The 24,517-nt window shown below is 47.2% G+C and overlaps 1 protein-coding gene across 1 annotated transcript in view; it reads right to left on the reverse strand.

Moving 5' to 3' along the window:
- FANCA (FA complementation group A) overlaps positions 1 to 23,723 on the reverse strand; it is a 61,613-nt gene extending 37,890 nt beyond the window's left edge. The window contains exons 1-14 of the mRNA XM_049622786.1: positions 23,480 to 23,723; positions 22,533 to 22,642; positions 22,092 to 22,176; positions 17,840 to 17,982; positions 17,608 to 17,703; positions 15,167 to 15,240; positions 11,157 to 11,266; positions 9,211 to 9,293; positions 8,695 to 8,728; positions 8,088 to 8,154; positions 6,419 to 6,531; positions 4,837 to 4,913; positions 4,409 to 4,550; positions 3,938 to 4,071 (exon numbers count right to left, since the gene is read on the reverse strand). Coding sequence (XP_049478743.1) covers positions 3,938 to 4,071; positions 4,409 to 4,550; positions 4,837 to 4,913; positions 6,419 to 6,531; positions 8,088 to 8,154; positions 8,695 to 8,728; positions 9,211 to 9,293; positions 11,157 to 11,266; positions 15,167 to 15,240; positions 17,608 to 17,703; positions 17,840 to 17,982; positions 22,092 to 22,176; positions 22,533 to 22,642; positions 23,480 to 23,558 — 1,347 coding nt within the window. The 5' untranslated portion in view covers positions 23,559 to 23,723. The remainder of the gene's footprint in view (positions 1 to 3,937; positions 4,072 to 4,408; positions 4,551 to 4,836; positions 4,914 to 6,418; positions 6,532 to 8,087; positions 8,155 to 8,694; positions 8,729 to 9,210; positions 9,294 to 11,156; positions 11,267 to 15,166; positions 15,241 to 17,607; positions 17,704 to 17,839; positions 17,983 to 22,091; positions 22,177 to 22,532; positions 22,643 to 23,479) is intronic.
- Positions 23,724 to 24,517: the final 794 nt, after the last annotated feature.

Here is a 24,517-nt window from a genome sequence, read left to right on the forward strand (position 1 = left end):
GGATAAAGCAGCCAGGACACAACAGCAGAGCACACGCTGCACGCACTGGGGACACTTGCTGAGCGCCCTGGGGACAGGAGACATGACACTGAAGGGCAGTCCGGGACCTCTTCAGAAGGCCGTTACCCTCAAGATCAGGAGACTGACTTTCCTAACACACAGAAGTAGGTGCAGAGACTTAGACAAAATAAGAAGACACAGGAATCTGTTCCAAATGAAAGGACAGGACAAGACCACAGCTGGAGATCGAAGGGAGGCAACTGGAAGTAACATGGCTGATGGCCAATTTAAGCAACAATCCTAAGGATACTCACGGGACTTGAGAAAAGAGTGGAGGACATCAGTGAGACCATTAACACGGACATAAGGAATAACACAGCAGAAATAAAGGGTTAAATTAAAAAAAAGAAAGAAAGAAACACACTAGATGGAATGAAGGGCAGGCTGGAAGAAGCAGAGGAATGAATCAATGTCCTAGAAGACAGAGTAACGGAAAGAAATGAAACTCAACAAAAGAGACAAAGGGGGCGCCTGGGTGGCGCAGTCGGTTAAGCGTCCGACTTCAGCCAGGTCACGATCTCGCGGTCCGTGAGTTCGAGCCCCGCGTCAGGCTCTGGGCTGATGGCTCGGAGCCTGGAGCCTGCTTCCGATTCTGTGTCTCCCTCTCTCTCTGTCCCTCCCCCGTTCATGCTCTGTCTCTCTCTGTCCTAAAAATAAAAAAAAAAATAAAAAAATGTTGAAAAAAAAAAAAAAAAAGAGAGACAAAGAAAAATTATGCAACATGAGAACAGACTTAGGGAACTCAGTGACTCCTTCAAATGTAATAACATTAGCATTAAAGGAGTCCCAGAAGAAAAAGAGTGAGAAAAGGGAGCAGAGAATTTCTTTGAAGAAATAATAGCTGAAAATGCCCTTAATCTAAGGAAGGAAATAGATCACCAGATCGAAGTGGCACACAGAAGATCCATCAAAATCAACAAAAGCAGATCCACACTAAGACACGTTGTAATTAAATTTGCGAAATATAGTGAGAAAGAAAATATTTTAAAAGAACCATAACAGAGGAAAACTGCTACATACAAAGGAAACCCCATAAGGCTTTCAGAACATTTTTCGGCAGAAACTTTCCAAGCCGGAAGGGAGGGGCTTGGTATATTCAAAGTGCTGAAAGGGAAAATTCTTCAACCAAGAATACTCTATCCAGCAAGGGATACTCTATTCATATACTCTATTCAGAATAGAGGAAAAGGGGCACCTGAGTGGCTCAGTTAAGCATCCGACTTGGGCTCAGGTCATGATCTCATGGTTCGTGAGTTTGAGCCCCACATCAGGCTCTTTGCTGACAGCTAGGAGCCTGGAGCCTGCTTCACATTCTGTGTCTCTCCATCTCTCGGCCCCTCCCCTGCTCACGCTCTGTGTCCGTCTCTCAATAATAAATAAATGTTAAAAAAAGATTTTTTTTAAATGGGAAGACATGAACAAACCTTTCTACAAAGACATACAGATGGCCATCAGACACATGAAAAGATGCTCAACATCACTCATCATCAGGGAAATGCAAATCAAAACTACAATGAGATACTAACTCACACCTGTCAGAATGGCTAAAATTAACAACACAAAAAACAATGGGTGTGGGAGAGGATGTGGAGAAAAGGGGAACAATTTGCACAGTTGGTGGGAATGCAAAATGGTGCAGCCGCTCTGGAGAACAGTGTGGAGGTTTCTCAAACAGTTAAAAATAGAATTACCCTACAACCCACCAATTACACAACTAGGTTATTTATCCAAAGGCTACAAAAATACTCATTCAAAGGGGTACGTGCACGCCAATGTTTACAGTAGCATTATCTACAACAGCCATTATGGAAAGAGCCCAGACGTCCACTGACTGATGAGTGGATAAAGAAGATGTGGTACATACACCATAAACATTACTGAACCATAAAAAGAATGAAATCCTGCCGTTTGCAAAGACGTGGATGGAGCTAGAACGTATTATCCTAAGCAAAATAAGTCAGTCAGAAAAGACAAATACCATCTGATTTCACCCATATGTGGAATTTAGGAAATAGAGGTGCCTGAGGGCTGAGTCCGTTGAGGACTGCCCCCACATCACCATTCAGCTCCCACCCAAGTACAGGGCCACCAACTCCCTCCTCTAAGGTGTCTGTCTACACAGAAGGGTTACCGACCCTCGGCAACATCCGTTCAAATCAAGAGTGAGCCTCAATGACACCCTGGAAACAGGAATAAAAACAAGCTACCACTCAGTCACTTGAGCGTCTGACTCTTGATTTTGGCTTAGGTCATGATCTCATAGTTCGAGGGTTTGAGATCCACATGGGGCTCCATGCTGACAGTGTGGAGCCTGCTTGGAATTCTCTCTCGCTCTCTCTCGCTCTCTCTCTCTCTCTGCCTGTTCCCTGCTCGAAGATGTTCTCTAAATAAATACATAAAGAAACAAGTAAAAAAATTAAAAAATTTAAAAAAAAAAGCCACCAGAGGAGACCCACAGCTTATTCGAAGTGTTTATGTCAAGTACCTAAAATGACACATACACCTCCGAATCTGGGGTTACAACAGCATTTAGTGTCACTTCAGAGAAAAAAGTTTTTTTCATTAGAAAAATTACATCTAAGTACATACCATGATGAGCTAAGAACCGTAATTCAGGACCCCAAAGGGCTCAAATTTAAAATCATCACATTGGCCTATTTACATTAACACTCTTGAAAATAAAGATTAAAACAGATCTTTAAACACTGAACGTACACTTAAACATCTGTCAAACTCGCACAAGCATTCACCTAAATTGGGTACATTTTATGTAAATTCTATCTCCATAAACTTGATTTAAAAGGTAAAAGGAAAAACAAAACAAAAAAACAAAAAACACACAATCAACACAGCACTTCCCAAGCATTCCTGTCCATGTGTTGTCCTGAGAAGTGGGCAAAACCCAGGCCAGGGGATACCTGGTTGTGACCGAATCACCTAGGCACAGCAGACACAGGAAACAGGCCAGTGTGACCACAAAGGGTCCCCCGGCTGTGGACACTGCCAACAGCCCCATGTGCGTCCCGTGGGTGCTCCTGGGCCGACAGCCCACTGCTGGGGGAGCACAGGGCTGACCGGAATCAGTTCCAAGGAATAAAAGAACAAAGAAAGAACCCCACAACCACCGTGCTGTACCAATGCCCCAGGCAGGGGCCAAGCCAGGCTCTCCGGGTGTCTGTGCAGGTGCAGCTAATGCTCAGAACTGGAGGAAGATGGGCTCCCCACAAACCACCACCAACTACACCACCCAGGCAGCACGGCAAGAAAACCCAAAACCTCAACAAAGAATGATAGCTTTTTTTTTGGGGGGGGGGGTGCAAGTAAGGGAGGGGTACAGAGAGAAGCGGGGCTCACCCAGGGCGTGAGCTCATCCGAAGTGGGACTCGAACTCACGAACCTTGAGATCATGACCTGAGCTGAAGTCAGACACTTAACTGACTGAGCCACGCAGGCGTCCAAATTAGATAGCCTTTTAAATGACAGATTTACACACACCCAACCTTCAAAGTTGATGTCTGGAAGAAGCTTTCTCAGAGGCGAGACTCGGCAGGCCGTGCACAGCTGCACAGATGTGGTGGAAACAAAGAGAAGACCCCGCGGAAGGTGAAGGGCACCCTTCTGGGATGAGCACACTGTGCCAAGAGCAGCGGGCACATTTGTTTTCCTGGTTTCCTGACCGCACTCCCGTGCTCGGAGACCTGACTGGGCAGGCAAGGAGGCCATGAGAGGAGGGAGCAAAGCCCAGACAGAGCAGCACGGGGCTCCGGCGGGGGGGGGGGGGGGGGGGGGGGGGAGGAACAGACCTGACCCACGGGGTGCGTCTGTTCCTAGGACGGCGAGTCAGAGACCCACCAGTGGCTGCTGGGGGGCAGCTCACCTGGAACCAGTCTGCATAGGACGGGAACACAGACGGGCCCTCCAGCGCAGCCTGACGCACAACCAGGAACGCAGTGACCATGCTGTCCAGGTCGCAGTTCTCGAACGCACGGGCCAGCAATCGGGCCACCCAATCTAGGAGGGAACGACCACAGTCACACTTGGCAGACAAGGGCATCGGCAAAGAAAACGCGGACGTCCCGCCAGGGATAGGGCATGGCAGTCAGGAGAACACGCACGCGCAGTGCCCAGTTCAAGAGCCTGGGTAACGAGTGACCCCAAGAGCCAAACACTGATCACGGGAGGCTGTAGCAAGCAGATCGCCACCACGGGAGGCGGACCAAGGGCACAGACAAAAAGACACAGGGCGCCATCGAGGCCGGTGAGCGGAGCCCGCATTCCACGGACAGGCTCACCCACAAACCACAGGACACACACGCACACGCAGCACACGGCTCCCACCCGGGTGCACCTTTAACCAGCTGCTGCGCCTCGGGTAAGCAGATCACCAGTGTGGACACACAGGAGAGCACATGCTGCCAGTTCACCTCGTGTGTTGCCAGAACTTCCTGCAAATGGCCAACTAGCTCCTCTGGACTTAGCATCGTGAAGAGCTGAAAGGAGAGCCCAAACAAGCCGCGCGTCAGGCGGTGGGGCCTCAGCTCCGTCCCACCTCCCGTCGGACACGACGTGGGGTCGACACGGCGACACGTGTGGGGAGGTGAGGAGGTGCTCTGCCCAAGCAAGACGTCCGGTCTCGGGGCCCCCCGGGGTCCAGGTGTGGATGGTGGGGCCCACGGAGCCCCCTGGCCTCTCTCCCCGGGCTGGGAGCCACAGAGGCTCGCGGCAGCAGTGCCTCCTGGCGCAGGGGGCATCAGGTCTGAGCGCGGCGACACCCACCCTGCGGTACAGGCCGGTGAGCAGAGGGTGGGTCTTCGCAAAGCTCCACTCTTTCTGCATCTGAACAGCATCAGAAACTTCATTCAAGAATGAGAAGAGACAAAGAGGTCAAGTCAGTAATCATGAAAAGCTGTGCCTTGGCTCAATGTCAAAAAAACCTGGTTTAATGTGCATTTTTCAATTGTTATCTGAGTTCACCATTTCCCTGTTTTCCCCATTTTCTATCAAATGCTTGTATCTTTGGCCCAGCTCCCTGCCGGTAATCTTCATCATATCTGCTATGTTTTCTAATCCATTAGTTACATTTTAACTTTGCTCCTTCTACACCCTGTGTCGTTAAGCAATCACTGAGGACACTGTTGAAAGGGTAGCTGACTGGAGCAGGCCCTTCAGAAAGTATAACACAGCACCTGCTGGAAACATCCCTGCATCCCTCCCTGGGGCAGGACCTCCCCCGAGGACACACCGCTGCGGGAGGAACCCCCCCCCCCCCCCCAAACACCCCCCCCGCGGGTGGGCCACCCCCCCCCCCCCCCCCCCCCCCCGCCCCAGGACACACCGCTGCACATAGAAAAAGCCTACTGGGCAAGGTTTTCATTTTCACCTCCTGAGTACCAGTGAAAACTTGCAAACACTGTCACCGAACAGATGGTGACACCAACCACAGGACACCCATTGGAGGATGATATGCCGTTAACCACTTTTAAGAAAAGCATATAGGGGCCTGGGGGGCTCCAACTCTTGATTTCAGCTCAGGTCATGATCCCAGGGTGGTGGGATCAGCCCTACGTCAGGCTTTGCACTGACACTGTGAAACCTGCCTGGGATTCCCTGTCTCCCTCTCTCCCTGCCCATCCCACACATGCACTCGCTCTCTCTCTCAAAAAAAAAAAAAAAAAAAAAAAAAAGCAAAAGCAGCAGCATGTAATTACAACTGAATCTTGAACAACACGGATTTGAAATGTGTGTGGGTCCACTTACATGCAGTTTTTTCCTGATAAATACAGTGTAATACCGTACATTTACTCTCTCATGATGTCTGAATATTATTTCCTCCAGCTTACTTTACCATAAGAACACAGTACATAACACATGTACCGTACAAAATCTGTGTTAATCGACTGTTTCTGTTACCTGTAAGGCTTTGGTCAACAGTGGGCTGTTAAGAGTTAAGTTCTGAAAAGTCAAAAGCTATATGCAGATTTTCCACTGCACATGGGGTCAGGGTCCCTAACCCCACATCATTCAAGGATCAACTGTGCATAAGAAAACATTTATATGATTTATTAAAACAAAACCTAGTAATTCACTCTGATAACTAGATTTTCATGATCTACTGAGAAAAGACCACAAGAAAAGTTTTGCGTTAAAGATATTTCTATTGTGGTGACAATATGGCTGATGGGTGACAGTTCTCCTTCCCGTACTTTGTTAGTACTGAGCTTTTTTAATGAGCATGTGTAACTTTCAAATGAAGACATTCGATGATAACGTGTCCTCATGCTCTTGAGCCGTCTCAGAGTCCTGCCATCTGGGCCCAAGCTCCCATCAGGAGCCAAACAACCTGGGCTCTGGAACCTACCTCTCAGCACAGGCTTGTGGGTTAGCACCTGAGTCAGAGTATGACTGAAAAATCTCTTAGGAGAATCTGTCGAAATCATTCTGTCATATGTGTGTCCACAGAACACGCCGAACCTGCAAACACAACATTCAGAGGCGCTCAGCAAAAGAGGGGCCCTCCAGGGTCCCGGCCGTGCCAACAGCTCATCAAAGGCTACTTCTGTCCAGCAAGGCTGCACGGACCTCGAGGCCCCCAACTCTCAGCTCAGGGGGCACAAAGGCTCTCCCTTTCCAGAACCCTGAAACGTTCACTCTGCCAGGCCGCTGTGCCACAGACTCGAAATGGGAGTCTGGAGAAGTGTGGGTCTACTAAGAAAGGGACCGCCCATAGAGCAGAAAAGCCAGAAAGGGATCGGAATGACCTCCGCAAGTCTGGGTCAGTGCACAGCAATCTGCAAATGTTACAAGGCCTCAGCCTCCCCATCTGTGAAATGGGAACCAGGGGCCAGCAGGGCCTTGGCCAGGCTTGTGCAGAGTGCCTGGCACACAGACATTCAGATGCAGCAATGTTTCCCGAAGCTGATGAAGCCTCATGACACAAGGAAGGAAGAGCAGCGGGCAAGGGACGTCACTGACAGGTCAGGAGGGACAACGGGTGATGGGGCTGCCTGACAGTGGAGCCCTGAGGGCAATTCACTGTGCCAGCGTCAGAGCTGCTGACAGCCGTAGCCAGCTTCTCAGGCGGAAGACCAGCCCCAGTCACGCAAGCAACGAGGAGACACCGAGCAGAAGGGGTGGCCTTCCCGAGGGCCAGACTGGGATGCAAACCCCCGTGTGCCAGGAAGCCTGGCCGCCCGGACCGGGAAGGGAGAGGGGTCTGCTTTTATCGTCAACACTGGCAACTAATTAAGAAACTTAAAAAGAAACAAACATATCAACAGTCATTACCTAACTCTCGGGACAGGAATCTGAGCAATCCAGTCAGGCGTGTTATAAAAGCAGAAAATGCAGAAAGCAAAGCAGTGTTGGTTGTACAGAGTTTAAGTACTGAATGACACAGCATGTCGGAGGGTCACGAGAATTACTGGAGAACAGGCAATCAGGAGCCAAACAATGAAAGAACAGAGGGTTTCCCAAGGCCTGGGAATGCTGGAAAACTCTCCTGGTTTCCCAGGAAAGAACCGACTTCCGGGCTGGCCTCATCCCACATTACTTTGAAGCAAACCCAGACACCCCAACAACCACTCCTCAACGTGAACTACCAGAGAGCCACGCAGCGAGAAGGCTAACGTGGCAAATCCCGACCACGGGTGAACGTGAGTGCCGGCTTCAGGGCGCACCGAGGGTTTGGTGGCCAGAGGGCATGAGCAGGGAGGCACGAGGGGAGAGCCGAGGCAGTGAGAAGGTCGCTCCAGGAGTGTCCTACCGCCCGCCACGACCCTCAGGGATCCGGGCTCAGACCAGGTGATGGAGGATTCCCGAAGAAAGGGGGAATCTTGAGAGGGAGCAGGCGGACCAGAGGGTTTCTAGCGCTTTCCAGCGGTTGTCCTCACCTGATGTTGTCACAACGGCAGAGAACGTGTTCAGGAACCAGATGTTGATCCTTCGGGACTGTTTCAAATACCCAGGACCTTTAAGGCAATAGGCACTATCCCCTGAGCACACCCAGCAGGCCTGCTCCCAGGACTTACCAGCACTTCACCACCTTGTGCTGTGGGGACCCATCCTGCATGCCAGCGGCCAAAGCCTCGAGAGCGACTGAGGACAGATGGTGGGAACAGAAAACACATCAGCTCACCGCCACAATCCATCAAAAACGACCCCCAACCAGTACTAGTGGACGAGTCAGGTAATGCATCTTTGGAGAAACCTCCTCCACCTCCAGATAACAGACCGCCGAGGCCTCCTAGGTCCCCACATGGCACAAGTCCTCCCCACGCATCCCAGGGGTACCCGAGACGTAAGCCTTTTATGTCTCCCTCTCTCTCTGCCCCTCCCCCGTTCATGCTCTGTCTCTCTCTGTCCCAAAAATAAATAAAAAACGTTGAAAAAAAAATTTAAAAAAAAAAAAATCAATCAATCAATCAATCAATCAAAACACATAGACAATAAAAGGCTTCCCTAATTAACCGTTACACTGGTTGTCATTTGTAGCTCTGGAGATTAAGTGCAAAGCCAGGAGAGACTGTAGAGGGTCAGTTCAGGTGAAGTACTTGAAATGCAAAGGCAGGAAACCTTGAGAATTCCTAATAAGCAAACGAACTCATGGACAGGCTGGGGCAGGAGCAGGTGACTCACAGATCAGCATTCTCTGAAGTACAACAAACGCGAGCTGTCAAAGCACAAGACAGAAGTCACCGTTAATCACATATGCGTATCACACAAGAAGACCGGTCGCTCTACAGCAAAATGAGAAAGTGCATCCCAGACAGCACCCCGACGCTGGGGAGACCCTGACAGTGAAAGGGCAGACTTTCTGGAAGCATCCATCATGCTCCCTGGGACCCTGGCCCGAAGCCTGCTGGCCTCCCACAGCCCCTGGCTCAGAGGGTTGGCAGAGCTCTGCTGGTGGAAAGTTCTCCCTTCCCTCTCGTCCGAAAGCACAAGCTAGATTCTGGGCTCTCGTGAAGGCCTTCACCCTCAAGAGCTGGATGAGGGAGTAACATTACTCACGGAGCACCTCACGAAAACAAGATTCCCCCATCAAAGCTCATACACTATAACGTGGGTCAGTCAGATATTACCCGCTTGTCCAGAAACTTGCATTCCCATAACGAACCGATTCCCAACTCTTCATATCACTTCTCCTCCTACCTGGCCCATCTGTTCAGGCTCCACATTTCTTCTGAGATCCGAGTTTTTCTGAAATCCTCTCAAAACAAACATTTGCACAAGATCTGAAAGCCACAAAACCCAAAAACGTCAACGCACTGTAATCTTCAAATTGCTGTGGATGACACAGAGAATCCACTTTCCAGGGTCTGGAGGATGAGGACCCACAGGAGGCGTCACCCCACACACAAGCATTCACCAGCCCAACCCACAAAACCCTTCCTGAACCAGACTGTGCTCTTTGCCACTCTATTTGAAAGGGAAATTCTTGTCGTCCGTCAAGTTTATGGAAAGGATTTTACTCTTAAACAAAAAAGTAGCATCTGGGACATCTCGCTGGCTCAGTCAGTACAGCAGGTGACTCTTGATCTCGGGGTTGTTGAGTCTGACCCCCACATCGGGTGTAGGGATTACTTAAAAATTAAAAAAAAAAAAAACTCATCTAAGGGTTTCATGTGGATTATCTCTCCAGCCAATCTCCTACCCCAAAATATAAGGACTGTTCCAGGAAGACCCAGAAGCATTACATTCAGGAGAATGGGGCAGGAAATGGACCCATAAGTTCTGATAAAATTAAAGGACTGAAATCAAAAATATTTTGTCTAATCTTCAATTTAAATTCTCTGAGCCCAGACTATAGGATTCAGGAATCACAAGGAGCTCACATCCATCACCACGAAAGCTTTAGGAAAAAGGAACATATCTTTTGTGACGTAAAAAAAAATTCACAAGCTACCTGTGTGGAACATTCTACTTCTCATCTAATATGTTGCTTATTTGGAGATTTCATTCCTCAGAATTACTGACAACGGCAAGGCTCTGCTGGCTCAGAGAGCAGCGTAGGACAGGGCCCACCCAAAGGGAAAGACACCCAGAAAAAGACAAGTGTGACAAGAAAACTGCCACTCCGAGCTACTGTCCAGGCAATGGACAGCATGGCGCCCCTGCTCTCACCCAGGGTCGGATGATGATTAGATCAGGCCGTGAGCTTAGCATGCCTGCCACACTTCCTGCTTTGCTTTTCCAGGGCACCTTTTGAAATGGCTACTTAGGGGACGCCAGGGTGGCTCAGGCGGTTAAGTGTCTGACTTGGGCTCAGGTCACGATCTCTCAGTTTGTGAGTCCAAACCCCACACCGGGCCCTGTTCTGACGGCGCAGTCTCCTTGGGATTCTGCCTCTCTCTCTCTGCCCCTCCTCTGCATGGGCTCTTTCTCAAAAATAAACATTAAAAAAATAATAACCATTTAGAGTTGAGCCCATAAAAAGTTGGTGACCTCAGGTCCAATCACCCCACAAGTAACGGGCACTCGTACCCTGTCTCCTGCTCGCTTGTGAACTTCCCTAGCTAACTGCAGCTCTCCTTTTCTGGGATCCGAAAGCAACAATTTCCGTGACTTGATTTCCTTTCTGTGAGCACACTGAGGCTGCACCTCCAATCAACAGGGCCCCGGAGGTGTTCATCTCTCCGGAATGGGAGCTGAGGGGCTGAGGGAGCTCCCTGCAGACCCCGTGTGGTGGCCTTGTAGCTCCTGGTCTGGCAGATCGTAATCTGCGTATTTTAAACACAGTAGCCACCGGCCCCCGACACAGCGGGTCAACAGACGGACTTGGCGAAACCTCCACAAAATTCAAACACGAGCAAACCCAGGCAGGAGGCCTGGGTGGAGACGGTCTCACGCGGTGGTAGCCCTAGATTTTCTTCTAGGTCGTTGGTGCACTGTGACTTAATTACCGCATGTTGTGTGAAGCAGGGCTCCAACTTCACGTGAGTGGCCACTTGTCCCAATACCACTCGGCGAATGGACTGTTTTTCCGGATTCCCGTGCCAGGGGTGTGGGGCTGTCCTGTTTCCCACAGACTGTCACAGCAAAAAGCATTCCCGCTGACTTAAAGTTTATCCGTGAACCTGCCCCTGTTGTGAACTTACCAGAAAGCATAGCACTGGCGATGTCACTGTACAGAGATGCTTCCATTTCCTCACACAGAAGGCACAGGTTCCTAAAGAGCCACGCCACTGTGGCCTGCGTGTCAGCATGACTAGGGACAAAGCACACACCATGTGCTCACCATCCCTCGATATCCACCAGGCCGTTTTCTTCCCCGGTCACTTCACTCAGAAGCTGGGGCACAGAGAACGATCTGGCGACCATGTGAGCTATTCCCAGAAGTCACAACAAGCCCAGCTGACGTACACGGGGTATCGGAACAGCTGCTACTGACATTAAAAATGATCATTTTCGGGGCACCCGGGTGGCTCAGTCGGTTAGGCATCTGACTTCGGTTCAGGTCATGATCTGACAGCTGGTTGAGTTCAAGCCCCGTGTTAGGCTCTGTGCTGACAACTGAGATCCTGGAGCCTACTTCGGATTCTGTGTCTCCCTCTCTCTCTGCCCTTCCCCTGCTCATACTCTCTCTCTCTCAAAAATAAATAAACATTAAAAAAGTTTTAGGGGCAAAAAAAAAGAAATTTTTTTTAGCGGTGCCTGGGTGGCTCAGTCAGTTAAGTGTCTGCCTTCGGTTCAGGTCACGATCTCGCGGATTGTGAGTTTGAGCCCCACGTCAGGCTCTGGGCTGACAACTCAGAGCCTGGAGCCTGCGTTGGATTCTGTGTCTCCCTCTCTCTCTGCCCTTCCTCCAGTCGTGTTCTGTCGGTCTCTCACTCAAAAATAAAAACATTAAAAAAAAAAATTTTTTTTTTTTAATGTTTTTAAATAATCATTTTCAAAAAGTTTAGGGGCACCTGGATGGCTCAGCCGAGTCCAACTCTTTTTTTTTTTTTTAATTTTTTTTTTTTTAACATTTATTACTTATTTTTGAGAGAGAAAGACATAGCATGAGCAGGGGAGGGGCTGAGAGAGAGGGAGACACAGAATCCGAAGCAGGCTCCAGGCTCTGAGCTGTCAGCACAGAGTCTGATGCGGGGCTCGAAGTCACGAACCTCCAGATGACGTGAGCTGAAGTTGGACGCCCAACCTACTGAGCCACCCAGGTGCCCCGGTTGAGTCCAACTTTTGATTTTGGCTCACATCATGATCTCACAGCTCGTGAGATCAAGGCCCATGTCAGGCTCTGTGCTGCCCACCGGCTCGCTCTCTCTCAAAATATATAAATAAGCTTTAACAAAAAAAAGTTTATTTGGAGTAGCTTACTACTAATCGAGTACAAAGCAAGCTCAATTAGAGTAAAATAATCAAAAACAAAACAAAACAGCAACGATTTGAAGCTATGGTGGTCATCGAGGGCATCAGACACGCACAACTCCATTTGGAGCCTGGACCCAGAAGCAGAAGCAGTGGGTGGGGTGGTGGGAGGGGTCCTCACCAGTCAGACTTGCATTTCTCTGGTGACTAACGACATCTGGCATCTTTTCGTGCGCTTAGCCTTACGTGTATGCTCTTCAGACAAATGTCTATTGAAACCCTTGGTCCATTTTTAATTGGATTGTCTTTTTACTGTTGAGATATAAGAGTTCTTTACGCTAGATACTAGATAATCAGATACAGGATTTGCAAATAATTTCTCCCATTCTAGGTGTTGTCTTTTCACGGTCTTAACAGTCTTAAGAATGCTGCACACAAAAATTTTAAAACTTGATGAAGCACAATTTTCCTCGACATTTTCTTTTGTACCATGAATTTTAGGCATCTTTTCCAAGAAACCACTGTCTAATCTAAGCTCGTGCAGACATAACCCTAGATTTTCTTCTAGAAATTTTATGGCTTTAGCTCTTATGTTTAGGTCTTTGGTGCACTGTGACTTAATTGCTATATGTTTTGTGAAGCAGGGATCCAAGTTCATTCTTTTGCATGTGTAGGTTCAGTTGTCCCAATACCACTTGTTGAACGGACTATTTTTTCCCTGTCCAATGGTCTTGGCACCCTTGTCGAAAATCACCTGACATATACGTGTGGGTTTATGTCCGGACTGGAAATCCTATTCCATTACTCTAGGTCTACCCTTATGCCTGCACCACAGCCTAGCTTTGTAGTAAATTCTGCAGACAGGACCTGTGACTCCCCAACACTGTTGTTCTTTCTGAAGGAATTTTGGATAGTCAGGGTCCCTTGTACCTCCATATCAAAATCAGAATCAGCTTGTCATGGGAATGCAAGCTGGTGTAGCCACTCTGGAAAACAGTGTGGAGGTTCCTCGAAAAACTAAAACTAGAACTACCCTACGACCCAGCAATTGCACTACTAGGCATTTATCCAAGGGATACGAGTGTGCTGTTTCGAAGGGATATATATACACCCCCGTGTTTATAGCAGCACTATCGACAATAGCCAAAGTATGGAAAGAGCCCAAATGTCCATCGATGGATGAATGAATAAAGATGTGGTATATATATACAATGGAGTATTACTCAGCAATCAAAAAGAATGAAATCTTGCCATTTGCAACCACGTGGATGGAACTGGAGGGTATCATGCTAAGTGAAATTAGTCAGAGAAAGACAAAACTCATATGACTTCACTCATATGAGGACTTTAAGAGACAAAACAGATGAACATAAGGGAAGGGAAACAAAAATAATATAAAAATAGGGAGGGGGACAAAACAGAAGAGACTCATAGATATGGAGAACAAACTGAAAATTACTGGAGGGGTTGTGCTAGAGGAGATGGGCTAAATGGGTGAGGGGCACTAAGGAATCCACTCCTGAAATCACTGTTGCACTAGATGCTAATTTGGTTGTAAATTTTAAAAAATAAAAAATAAAAAAGAATCAGCTTGTCAATGTATGCAAAAAAGCCAGGCTAGATTTTGATGGAGATTATAGTGAATGTATAGATCACTGCAAGGAAGTGTAGAGAAGGAGTACTGCCATCTTAACAACACTGAGTGCTCCAATCCATGAACATGAAACGCCTATTTATTTAGGTCTTCGTTTCCCTCCATTACGCTTTAGAATTTCTAGTATACAAGTCCTGCACTTCTTTTACTTTATTCCTAATTTAATCGTTTCAATGTTCTTTTTAATGGAATTACTTTGTTTTCAGATTGTTCACCGTTCTTATATAAACACACGATTGACTTGTATGTTGATGTTGTTTCCTGCAACCTTGCTAAACCAGCTTAGTAGCTCTAATACTTGACAGTGTGGATTCCTTAGAGTTTTCTATATGCAAGATGGTATCCTCTACAAATAGTTGTGGGGTTTTTTTAATGTTTATTTATTTATTTTGTGAGGGAGACAGAGAAAGCTTGAGCGGTGGAGGGGCAGAGGGAGAGGGAGACAGAGAATCATAAGCAGGTTCTGCACTGCCAACACAGAGCCCAATACAGGCCTCAACCCCATGAACCGTAAGATCACGACCTGAACTCAAAATCAAGAGTCGGACGTCTAACCAACTGAGCCACCAAGGCACCACTCTTTTATAATTTTTAACAATATTTTATCAGAAGGGCACCTGGCTGGTTCAGACGGTAGAGCGTGCAACTCTTGACCCCAGGGTTATGAGTTTAAGCCCCACTTTGGTGTGAACATTACTTAAAAATAAAATCTTAAAAAAAAAATTATCACATGACATATCTCATACAAAGAAAACGTTACCAGGACACCTGGGGGTTTCAGTCAGTTGAGCATCTGACTTTGGCTCAGGTCGTGATCTCACAGTTCATGAATTCAAGCCCCACGTCAGGTTCATGGCTGTCAGTCTGTCAGCGCAGAGCCCACTTCCGATCCTCTGCCCCCCTCTCTCTGGCCCTCCCCTGCCTGCACTTTCCCAAAAACAAACGTTAAAAAAAAAAAAAGAAAACACGACCAAGTCTGGGCATTACAACAACTTTAACCATAACAAATGTTCTCTTTAAATAACGAAAAGTTTCAGTGATTTTTGGCTTTAACATATAAATAAGTAATTCATTAGCAGGTTAGATTACAAAAAATAAATCATGTAATATTAAGGTAATATTAAATTATCGCCGGTACACTACCTTTCCAGCAGCTCTTGGAAGCTCACAACGTTTTGTATGTGAAGCTGCCACACGACCTCAAGCAACAAAGAACCCTAAAGAAAAAAACCGTACTGTGAGTCCGTCACGCGCACACTTCCCCGCAACGTGCAGGCTGCGTACCTGAGCACTGTGCTCTACGCAGAACTAAAGCGGGGTAACAATCACGCCCTAAGATACACACTGGATCCACTTTGGCCTTAACTCACCAAGCAGGGGCGCCCGGGGGGCTCAGTCGGTTAAGCTTCCGACTCTTGATTTCGGCTCAGGTCACGACCCCAAGGTTCATGAAATCAAGCCCCACGCCAGACTCTACGCTGACAGCACACTGCCTGCTTGGGACCCTCTTTCTCTCTCTCTGCCCCTCCCCCACTCACGTAAGCTCTCTCTCAAAATAAATATTAAAAAAAATAAAACTAAGGGGCATCTGGGTGGCTCGGTCGGTTGAGTGTCTGACTTCGGTTCAGGTCATGATCTCACGGTTCGGGAGTCTGAGCCCGGCGTCGGGCTCTATGCTGACGGCTCGGAGCCTCGAGCCTCCTTCGGATTCTGTGTCTCCCTCTCTCTCTGCCCCTCCCCTGTTCACGCTCTGTGTCTCTTTCTTTCTCTCAAAAATAAACATTACAAATTTTTAACAAAAAAATAAATAAAAATCAACTCACCAAGCCTTCAGTCACTCACCATTACCATCCTTCACCTCCTGGCACCCTACCCAGTCTCTACTTTAACCTGCTTCAGTGCCTTTCTCCCATGTGTTCCAAAACAGAGACTGGACCTCTCAACATCTGCTCTTCTTAGAACTCTCCAGTGGCCCTTCACAGCTTCCAGAGCAAGGCTGAGACTCTTGGATGCAGCACAGGCCAGCTGTGACCCAGCTTCTGTCCCTCTTGTTCTCTCCTATCCCAGTGAGGTCCTCCCTCCTGGAGCAGACACCCCTCCTCCTCCCCGCCAGGACACCTCACTCAAGTCAGCTGTCTCCCACTGTCCGCTTCATCCTACTCTCCACTCAGCAAAATGGCACTCTCCCTTCACACGCCATGCAGCTGCCAGCTCTCTTAGAAAGCCTTTCCCAGGGGTGCCTGGGTGATTCGGTTGAGCGTTTGACCCCAGCTCGGGTCATGATCTCACGTGAGTTCAAGCCCAGGCTCGGGCTCTCCTCTGTCCGCACGGAGCCCGCTTCAGATCCTCTGTCCCACTCTCTCTCTGCACCTCCCCTGCTCATACTCCCTCTCTCAAAAACATTAAAAAAAAGCAAGCAAGCAAGCAAGCAAGCTTTTCCTAGGGACACCTGGGTGGCTCTGTTGCTTAAGCATCTGACTCTTAATCTCGACTCAGGTCGTGATCTCACTGTTTGTGGGTTTAAGACCCACGTGAGGCTCCACTCCAACAGCGAGGAGCCTACTTGGGATTCTCTCCCTCTCTCCTCTCTCCCTCTCTCCTCTCTCTCTCTCTCTCTCTCTCTGCTGTCCCCCAGTGGCACATGCATGTACTCTCTCAAAATGAATAAACATGAAATAAAATAAAATAAAATAAAAAAGCAAGCCTTTCCTAACCACCCGATCATGCAGCTGTCACTCTTCCCTGCACACCTGTGGACACCTGTATTCCTGCAACTAGTGTGCATTCAGCTGCCCCTCCCTGTAACTAGTTATCAGTGAGCGCCAGGAGCGTCAGTATCAATTGCTGACAAATCAGGTGAACTCTATAATGTATGCTGGGTAAGAGAATGGGGGGGGATCCCATGAGTGCACCATTACCTGAGTTTTCTCCTACCTTTTCTATATTCTTACTGATCTCATTTAATAACCAAATAATTCCCTTGAGTTCTGTCAACTATTCAAAAATCTGCAAGACTACTGAATTAAAAATGTTTCAAAAAAAATAAAACAGATAAGGATCTTTTTTTTAATAATAATTTTTATGGGTGTCTGGGTGGCTCAGCTGGTAAGCAACCAACTCTTGGTTTCGGCTCAGGTCATGATCCCATGTTTTGTGGGTTCAAGTCTCACATCAGGCTCCATGCTGGCAGCATAGAGCCTGCTTGATTTTTCTTTCCCTCTCTCTCTCAAAATAAATACACTTTGGGAAGAAAAAAAAAGAATAATTATTAAATTGCATTTTTCTGGTTGACTACACTGTCCTGGAAAATTGTTCATAATTACATATAAGAAGATAGAGCACCATGTGTCTGTGGCACATTCTAGTAAACGGTACTAATTATGGGTGAATACCAACAAATACAGTAACTGAAGGCACTTCTTTCCACCCACAGAGGCATCCGCTGAATGCTTTCATCCCCCAGTCTGTGATTAACGAGACGCTGGCTGGAACCCCCGAGAACATCCAGGGACTCTCTGGGCTCAACCCAAACCAAGAGACTACTGGAGAAACCCTGAAAGTCAGAGCCACCATGTCCAATGTACCTGTACTTCCCACAGTTGCTGACACAAGGAGAATCGGGAGAACATACTGTGTGCCAATAAATACTGAGCCACCTCCAACAAGGAAGACAGTTTCTTCTGAAAAGAGAGATTAAATCTTTGAAAAAAGCAATAATAAGCAAACACTTGAAACGACATTAAAGAAATGTGCTACTTTTCCCAACAGCTCCAGAGCAATGAGTGCGCACAGCGCGCCCATCGCCCGGCGTCTCACCCTTTGCTCTGCGCTCAGCAGCACCCTGTGCGAGGGCTCGCCATCAGACACACAGATCTGCGTGATGCTGGAGGCCACCATCCGGCTGGACAGCACTGCCACAGGGACACCCAGCCTTGAAGCTTGATCCCGCAAAGCAGAGCCTTAAAGACAGAACAAAACATGAGGGACACACTACAAAACCTAAAACAGAAGACCTGGCGTTTAAAAAGCCTTTTAAGCTGCAGCCGCCCAGAAAATGGTCTTCTGAAGGGGAGCACAGATCTAGAGGGAAAAACAAGGGATGGAAATAAGACCATTTCGTGACGGAAGCCACACACAGGACAACAATGGTCAGCATTCGAAGCCCACAGTTGCACATGCCAATGTCTCCGTGTGACACAAATAAGGGAGCTTGCCAGATATATTCTTAGAACTCGATCAAAGTTTTCCAAGGAGCACAGTCAATTGGCAACTACGGTGACACCTGCAATGGGTTCCTGTCTTTGTAATGACTTCAGTGTCAAAACCAGACCTGCTTCCACTGGCTTTATACTGATGTTTGGCAAGTGGGTCGTTTCCAAATGCTGTGCCACACATTGGTGGGTAGTAGAGACCACAGGTGTGGTCAGCCCTCGGACTGGCAGGTGGAGCCTAGGTGCTGAGCCCACAGGCAGCCACCAGCCTCCTGAGTATCCAGCCTCTGGTCTGCATTCAATCAAGTGAGAACTCCAATCAGCCTAGATAAGGTAATGCCTACAAGCAAACTGCCATCTCATTTATTTGACTTCCAAAACTAGGGGGTTTTTTGTATTTTTTTAAAAAGCTGTAGCACATGCCCATTATCTTCAGGGTTCTGAAAACACACACCAATATGTAAATTAAAACAATAATAGTTACAAAGATTGCAAATGACGATATTAGAAATCATCAACTATAGGGGGTGCCTGGGTGGCTCAGTCGGTTAAGCGTCCAACTTCCGCTCAGGTCATGATCTCAGCGTTCATGAGTTTGAGCCCCAGGTCAGGCTCTGTGCTGATAGCTCGGAGCCTGAAGCCTGCTTCAGATTCTGTATCTCCCTTTCTCTCTGCCCCTCCCCTGCTCACACGCTGTCTCTCTTGCTCAAAAATAAATAAAAACGTTAAAAAAATTTTTTTAATTATTAATTATAGAGGTCAAGAAATAATTCATGGTAGAAGGGAAGAAAATGCTAATTTCTAGCCATTTTTGCAGAGCAAAAGAAACCATCAACCAAACAAAAAGGCAATTTACTGAATGGGAGAAGATATTTACCAATGATATATCTGATAAGGGATTAATACGCAAAATATATAAAGAACTTCTACAACTCAACACACAAAAAATCCAGTTAAAAAATGGACAGAAGACCTCAATAGACATTGTTCCAAAGAAGACGTCCAGATGGGCAAGAGACACATGAAAAGATGTTCAACATTACTCATCATCAGGGACATGCAAATCAAAAGCACAATGAAATGTCACCTTGCACCTGTCAGAATGGCTAAAATCAACAACACGAGAAACAAGTGTTGACGAGGATGTGGAGAAAAAGGAACCCTTGTGCACTGTTGGTGGGAGTGCAAACAGGTGCAGCCGCTCTGGAGAACAATGTGGAGGTTCCTCAAAAAGTTAAAAATAGAGGGGCGCCTGGGTGGCTCAGTTGGTTAAGTGTCCAACTTCAGCTCGGGTCATGATCTCCCAGTTCGTGAGTTCAAGCCCCGCGTCGGGCTCTGTGCTGACAGCTCAGAGCCTGAAGCCTGCTTCTGAGTCTGTGTCGTTCTCTCTCTGTTCCTCCCCTGCTCATGCTCTGTCTCTCTCTCTCAAAAATAAAGATTAAAAAAACTTTAAAAATAGAACCACCCTAAGATCCAATAATTACACTACAAAAAAACTAATTCTAAAAGATATATGCATGCCAACGTTTATTGCAGCATTACTTAAAATAGCCAGAATACAGAAAGAAGTGTCCATCGATAGGTGAATGGCTAAAGATATGGTATATATACAACGGAATATTACTCAGCTACAAAAAAAGATGTTACCATTGGTAATAACATGGATGGATTTAAAAAACATAATGCTGGACATTAAAAAAAAAAGGGAGGGGGGGGTGCCTGGGTGGCTCAGTCGGTTAAGCATCCGACTTATGCTCAGGTCATGATCTCACCGTTGGTCGGTTCAAGCCCCATGTCAGGTTCTGTGCTGACAGCTCGGAGCCTGGAGCCTGGAGCCTGCTTTCGATTCTGTGTCTCCCTCTCTCTCTATGCCCCTCCCCTTGACGCACTCTCTCAAAAATAGACATTAAAAAAAAAAAGAATATGATGCTAATAAGTGAAATAAATCAGGGAAAGACAAATACCATAGGATTTCACTCATTTGTGAAATTTAAGAAACAAAACAAATGAACAAAGGAAAAACAGTCTTAAATACAGAGAATGAACTGGTAGTTACCAGAGGGAAGGTGGGTGGAGGGATGGCCAAAAAGATAAAGGAAATTGGGAACTAAGAGTACATGTATCTTTTTTTTAATTTTACTTTGTTATTTGCAAAATTTTTTAATGTTTATTTTTGAGAGAGCAAGAAACAGAGCGTGAGCAAGGGAGGGGCAGAGAGGGAGATGGAATCCAAAGCAGACTCTAGGCGCTGAGCTGTCAGCAGAGCCCGACGCAGGGCTCGAACCCACGAAGCGTGAGATCATCACCTGAGCCAAAGTTGGACACTTTACCAACTGAGCCACCCAGGCACCCCAAGAGTACACTTATCTCGACGAGCACTCAAAAATGTACAGAATTATTGAATCATTATACTGTACACCTAAAACGGATATAACAATGCATGCTAATTATACTTAAGTTAAAAAAAATTACAAAAAAAAGAGGGGCACTTGGGTGGCTCAATCAGTTAAGCATCCATCTTCAGTTCTGGTCATGACCTCATGGTTTATGAATTTGAGCCCGACATCAGGCTCTGTGTGCTGTCTCTCTCTCGAAAATGAACATTAAAAAAAAAAAAAAAGAATAGCCATTTCTTTCTGAATTGTCTCCATGGGAAAGTGTCTGTTTTTATTTATAAGGCTTTAATCTTTTTTAAAAATTTTTTTTTAATGTTTATTTTATTTTATTTATTTATTTATTATTTTTTTTAACGTTTATTTATTTTTGAGACAGAGAGACAGAGCATGAACGGGGGAGGGTCAGAGAGAGGGAGACACAGAATCGGAAACAGGCTCCAGGCTCTGAGCTGTCAGCACAGGGCCCGACACGGGGCTTGAACTCACAAACCGCGAGATCATGACTTGAGCCGAAGTCGGACGCTTAACCGACTGAGCCACCCAGGCGCCCCAAGGCTTTAATCTTTTTTATATAACGACATTTCCTATGTATCATAAGTAACACAACCACTATCTTCAACAGGAAAAACCACTAAAACATTCATGAATTAAGGGTCTTATATTTCTGCAGTCAAGGTTAAGAGCTTTTTATACAAGTTCTTAAGCCTTGATCCAAAATCCATACAAGAAAGTGTGTGGCTAAGCTTGGTTCCCCAGAATGACACATTGTATGTGGAATTCAAATGTAATTATGGCAGTGAAAATTACTATCATTTACCAATGACCTTTGACAATCAATTGTCAACGTAAGTCTATTTGTTTAAGGTTACTCAAAAAAAAAAAATTTTTAAATTAATGAATTAGTTAATATTTCCCTGAAGTAAGTCATTTCATAATAAAATGTTAATGACCAGAAAATAATTGAATTTTTTTGTTATTCCCACAGAACTTCCCTGAATCTCATATTCTCAAATTTAAATACCTTGAAATAGTCTCAAACCTGGAAATATTCTTCTGGTTTCCTGCCTGCTCTCCCCAGCCCAGCACAACTTGTTTTCACCACTTCTAGAAAGGAAATGCACGTTACTGTCCCATGTTTTTCCAAGGGACGCTTTGGTTCCTACTGCTTTCTGAGCCCTATGTTGAGTGAAACACTGTTTTTTATTTCTCTTAATGTTTATTTATTTATTCACTTTTGAGAGAGCACAAGCAGGGGAGGGGCAAAGAGAGAGGGAAAGAATCCCAAGGAGGCTCCACACTGTCAGCACAGAGCCCGACATGGAGCTTGAACTCACAACCTGAGCCGAAATTAAGAGTCAGACACTTAACCAACCACTTTTGTTTATTAGAAGCAAATCAAGACCACTTTACATAAAGCTCTCCCATATCTCCATACATTAAGAAAATTAAGTTCTAACTTACCTATGAGTGAACTAGAAAGATTAGTACAGGCCTCAGGATCAATCAGCTGATTGAGACACAGTGTCTTACGTGGTGCACCTTCTACCTAGAAACCAAATACAAAGAACTCTACTCTTAAAAGTTCAAGTCGTGTGTGCATAAAAACAATTTGTATATATAATGCTTGCCTACTGCACTATTCTTAAATATCTCGAGGTAAACATTTTTAAAAAGCGAATCTTACCAAACCTTTTTGAGAAAAACTAAATTCACTCTGAAATCACATTTTATCTCCAAAAAAGATAAATGCTCACAACCTTTTTCTCATCGAGTCAACATTTAATGGGTGCTTCTACCAGATACTCAGAAGGCTTTTTCTGGGTCTCTAAGATTATGCCTTGGCTGCATGCAAAACACCCAAACTTAAATCTGCCTGCAAAGGTCGAACCAATTCCCTCTTACCTCGAGCAGAAGGTCATTCAAGTTTAGGTGGCGTCTCAGGAGGTGCACAGCGGATTCCTGTAACTTCTGCTCTGTTCCAGGACTGTACATTTGCCTCTTGACCCTTCCCGCTAAGGGCGAAAACCAGTTCCACGAAATTACAGCACACCTTAAAAACTCATGTAAGACTTGGTGACATTCTAGACCCCCTGATGTGGTGCACCTCGGGGACACATTACTTCGTGGTATTCTTATGAAAAATGCAAATCTAATCATGAGAAAACATCAGACACACCCAACTGAGGGACATTTTATAAAATGAGGGACCAGTACTTCTCCAAATGTCCAGGTAAGCAAAGACCCAGTAACTGTCACCGATGGGAGGAAATCTAGACAATTCTCTGTGGAATCCTGGGACAGAAAAAGGATATTTTGGGAAAACCTGATGAAACCCAAGCCTAGGGGTTGATTCTTGTTCAGTCAGGTTACGTGGTTCTGGGAGTAGGCTAAGCTGACCCCCTTACTGTCATCCCGCACTCCTGGACGCAGAGTATTATTAACTCCCTGCCTCCTAGAACCATCTTGACGTCGCGTTGGAAGGGGGCCAGCCCCGCGAATGCAGGAAGAACCGGAGATCTACCGGAACAGGGGTCGTTGGGATGGGAAGAGGGCAAAAGAGACGGGAAGTCGGGGGAGACCAGGACCAGGGGGCGGGGGTGTGGGGGGAACAAGACAGGGGGCACAGGACTGGGTATTGAGGGAGAGGAGAACTGGAGGTCGGTGGGACGCGGGCAGGAGGCGGGGGTTCAGGGCGGAGGAGGACGAGGACCGAGGTCCTGGGGAACTGGGAGGAGGCAAGAGGTCTTGGGGGACAAGGAGAGGCCGGGGACCGGGGCGACGGAGGCTAAGGAGATAAGGGGTCTCAGGGTCCGACACCGCCCACTCCCGCAGCCCTGGTGCCCTCTTACCCAGCAGCTCTGTCCACCTCCTCTTGCGACTCCCCAGCCCCGAGGTCGGGGCGGCGCCCTCCACCTGCGAGTCCGACATGGCGGGAACTTGCCATTCCCTCCGCAGCCTCCTGCATCCGGCCCGCGCGGCCTCCCCATTGGCTACGGCCCCCGCGGCCTCCCTATTGGCTGGCGGCTACCCGGCCTCCCCATTGGCCGCCCGGTGCTCGGCCACACCCCGTTGCCCGATGGGGCGAAGGCCTCACGACGCGGCCATCTTGGTGGCGGCGTGTGCCGCCATGTTGGTGGTGGCAAGAACGAGGCAGGTACCCTGATACCTGGAGAAGGGTGATGTCACTTTAGAGTTGACGGGTAGCGGAGCGGATTCAAAACAGCGTCACGCGCGAGAAAACGGTGGCATCCTTGTGCATTATTCTTGCCGAGAATGGCCGGCCGATAGTCATGCCGAAAAACCCGACAAAGCCACAACCGAGGAGACTAAAAAGCGCTGAGCTGTGTTGTTCATCCATCTGGGCGCCCCGGTTCCTGGAGTTGGAAGGGGGCGAACCCGCGCGGGCTGCTTGCGGCCCAGTGAGACCTTCTGCAGCGATACAGACAGTCTGAGGCTAGTGCGACTGAGCCCTCCTTGTTAACTTCTATTTGACTTTAATTTAAACGTAAGTGGCCGCAGGTGCCCATGCGAATGGGTCGCAGGTGTTAAAACCTCGAAGAAAGCAGGTCCCGTGGGGCGCGGAATCGTACTGCGTCGCTGCGGTGGCTTTCCCTCGATGCTCTTACCTGTGAGATTCATGGATGTTGTGCTTAGCTGTAGTTAACTTGTTTTCATGGCTGTCTAGTATTCCCTGGATAAATAAATATATATACACACATATAACTGATAATTTGTATAATTTATTTTCTGTAAATTCTGATGTTTTGAGATTTTAAAAGCCTTTCTGGCTAGGGAGAGACTGCCCCCTCCCCGGGGGGGGCCCACAGGAGCCTGCCGTTGTTAAGAAACTGTCCAACTCAGAGCCACACCTCCTCCGTCTGGCCTCA

The sequence above is a fragment of the Panthera uncia genome (assembly GCF_023721935.1).
Source record: "Panthera uncia isolate 11264 chromosome E2 unlocalized genomic scaffold, Puncia_PCG_1.0 HiC_scaffold_20, whole genome shotgun sequence".
Taxonomy (NCBI): domain Eukaryota; kingdom Metazoa; phylum Chordata; class Mammalia; order Carnivora; family Felidae; genus Panthera; species Panthera uncia.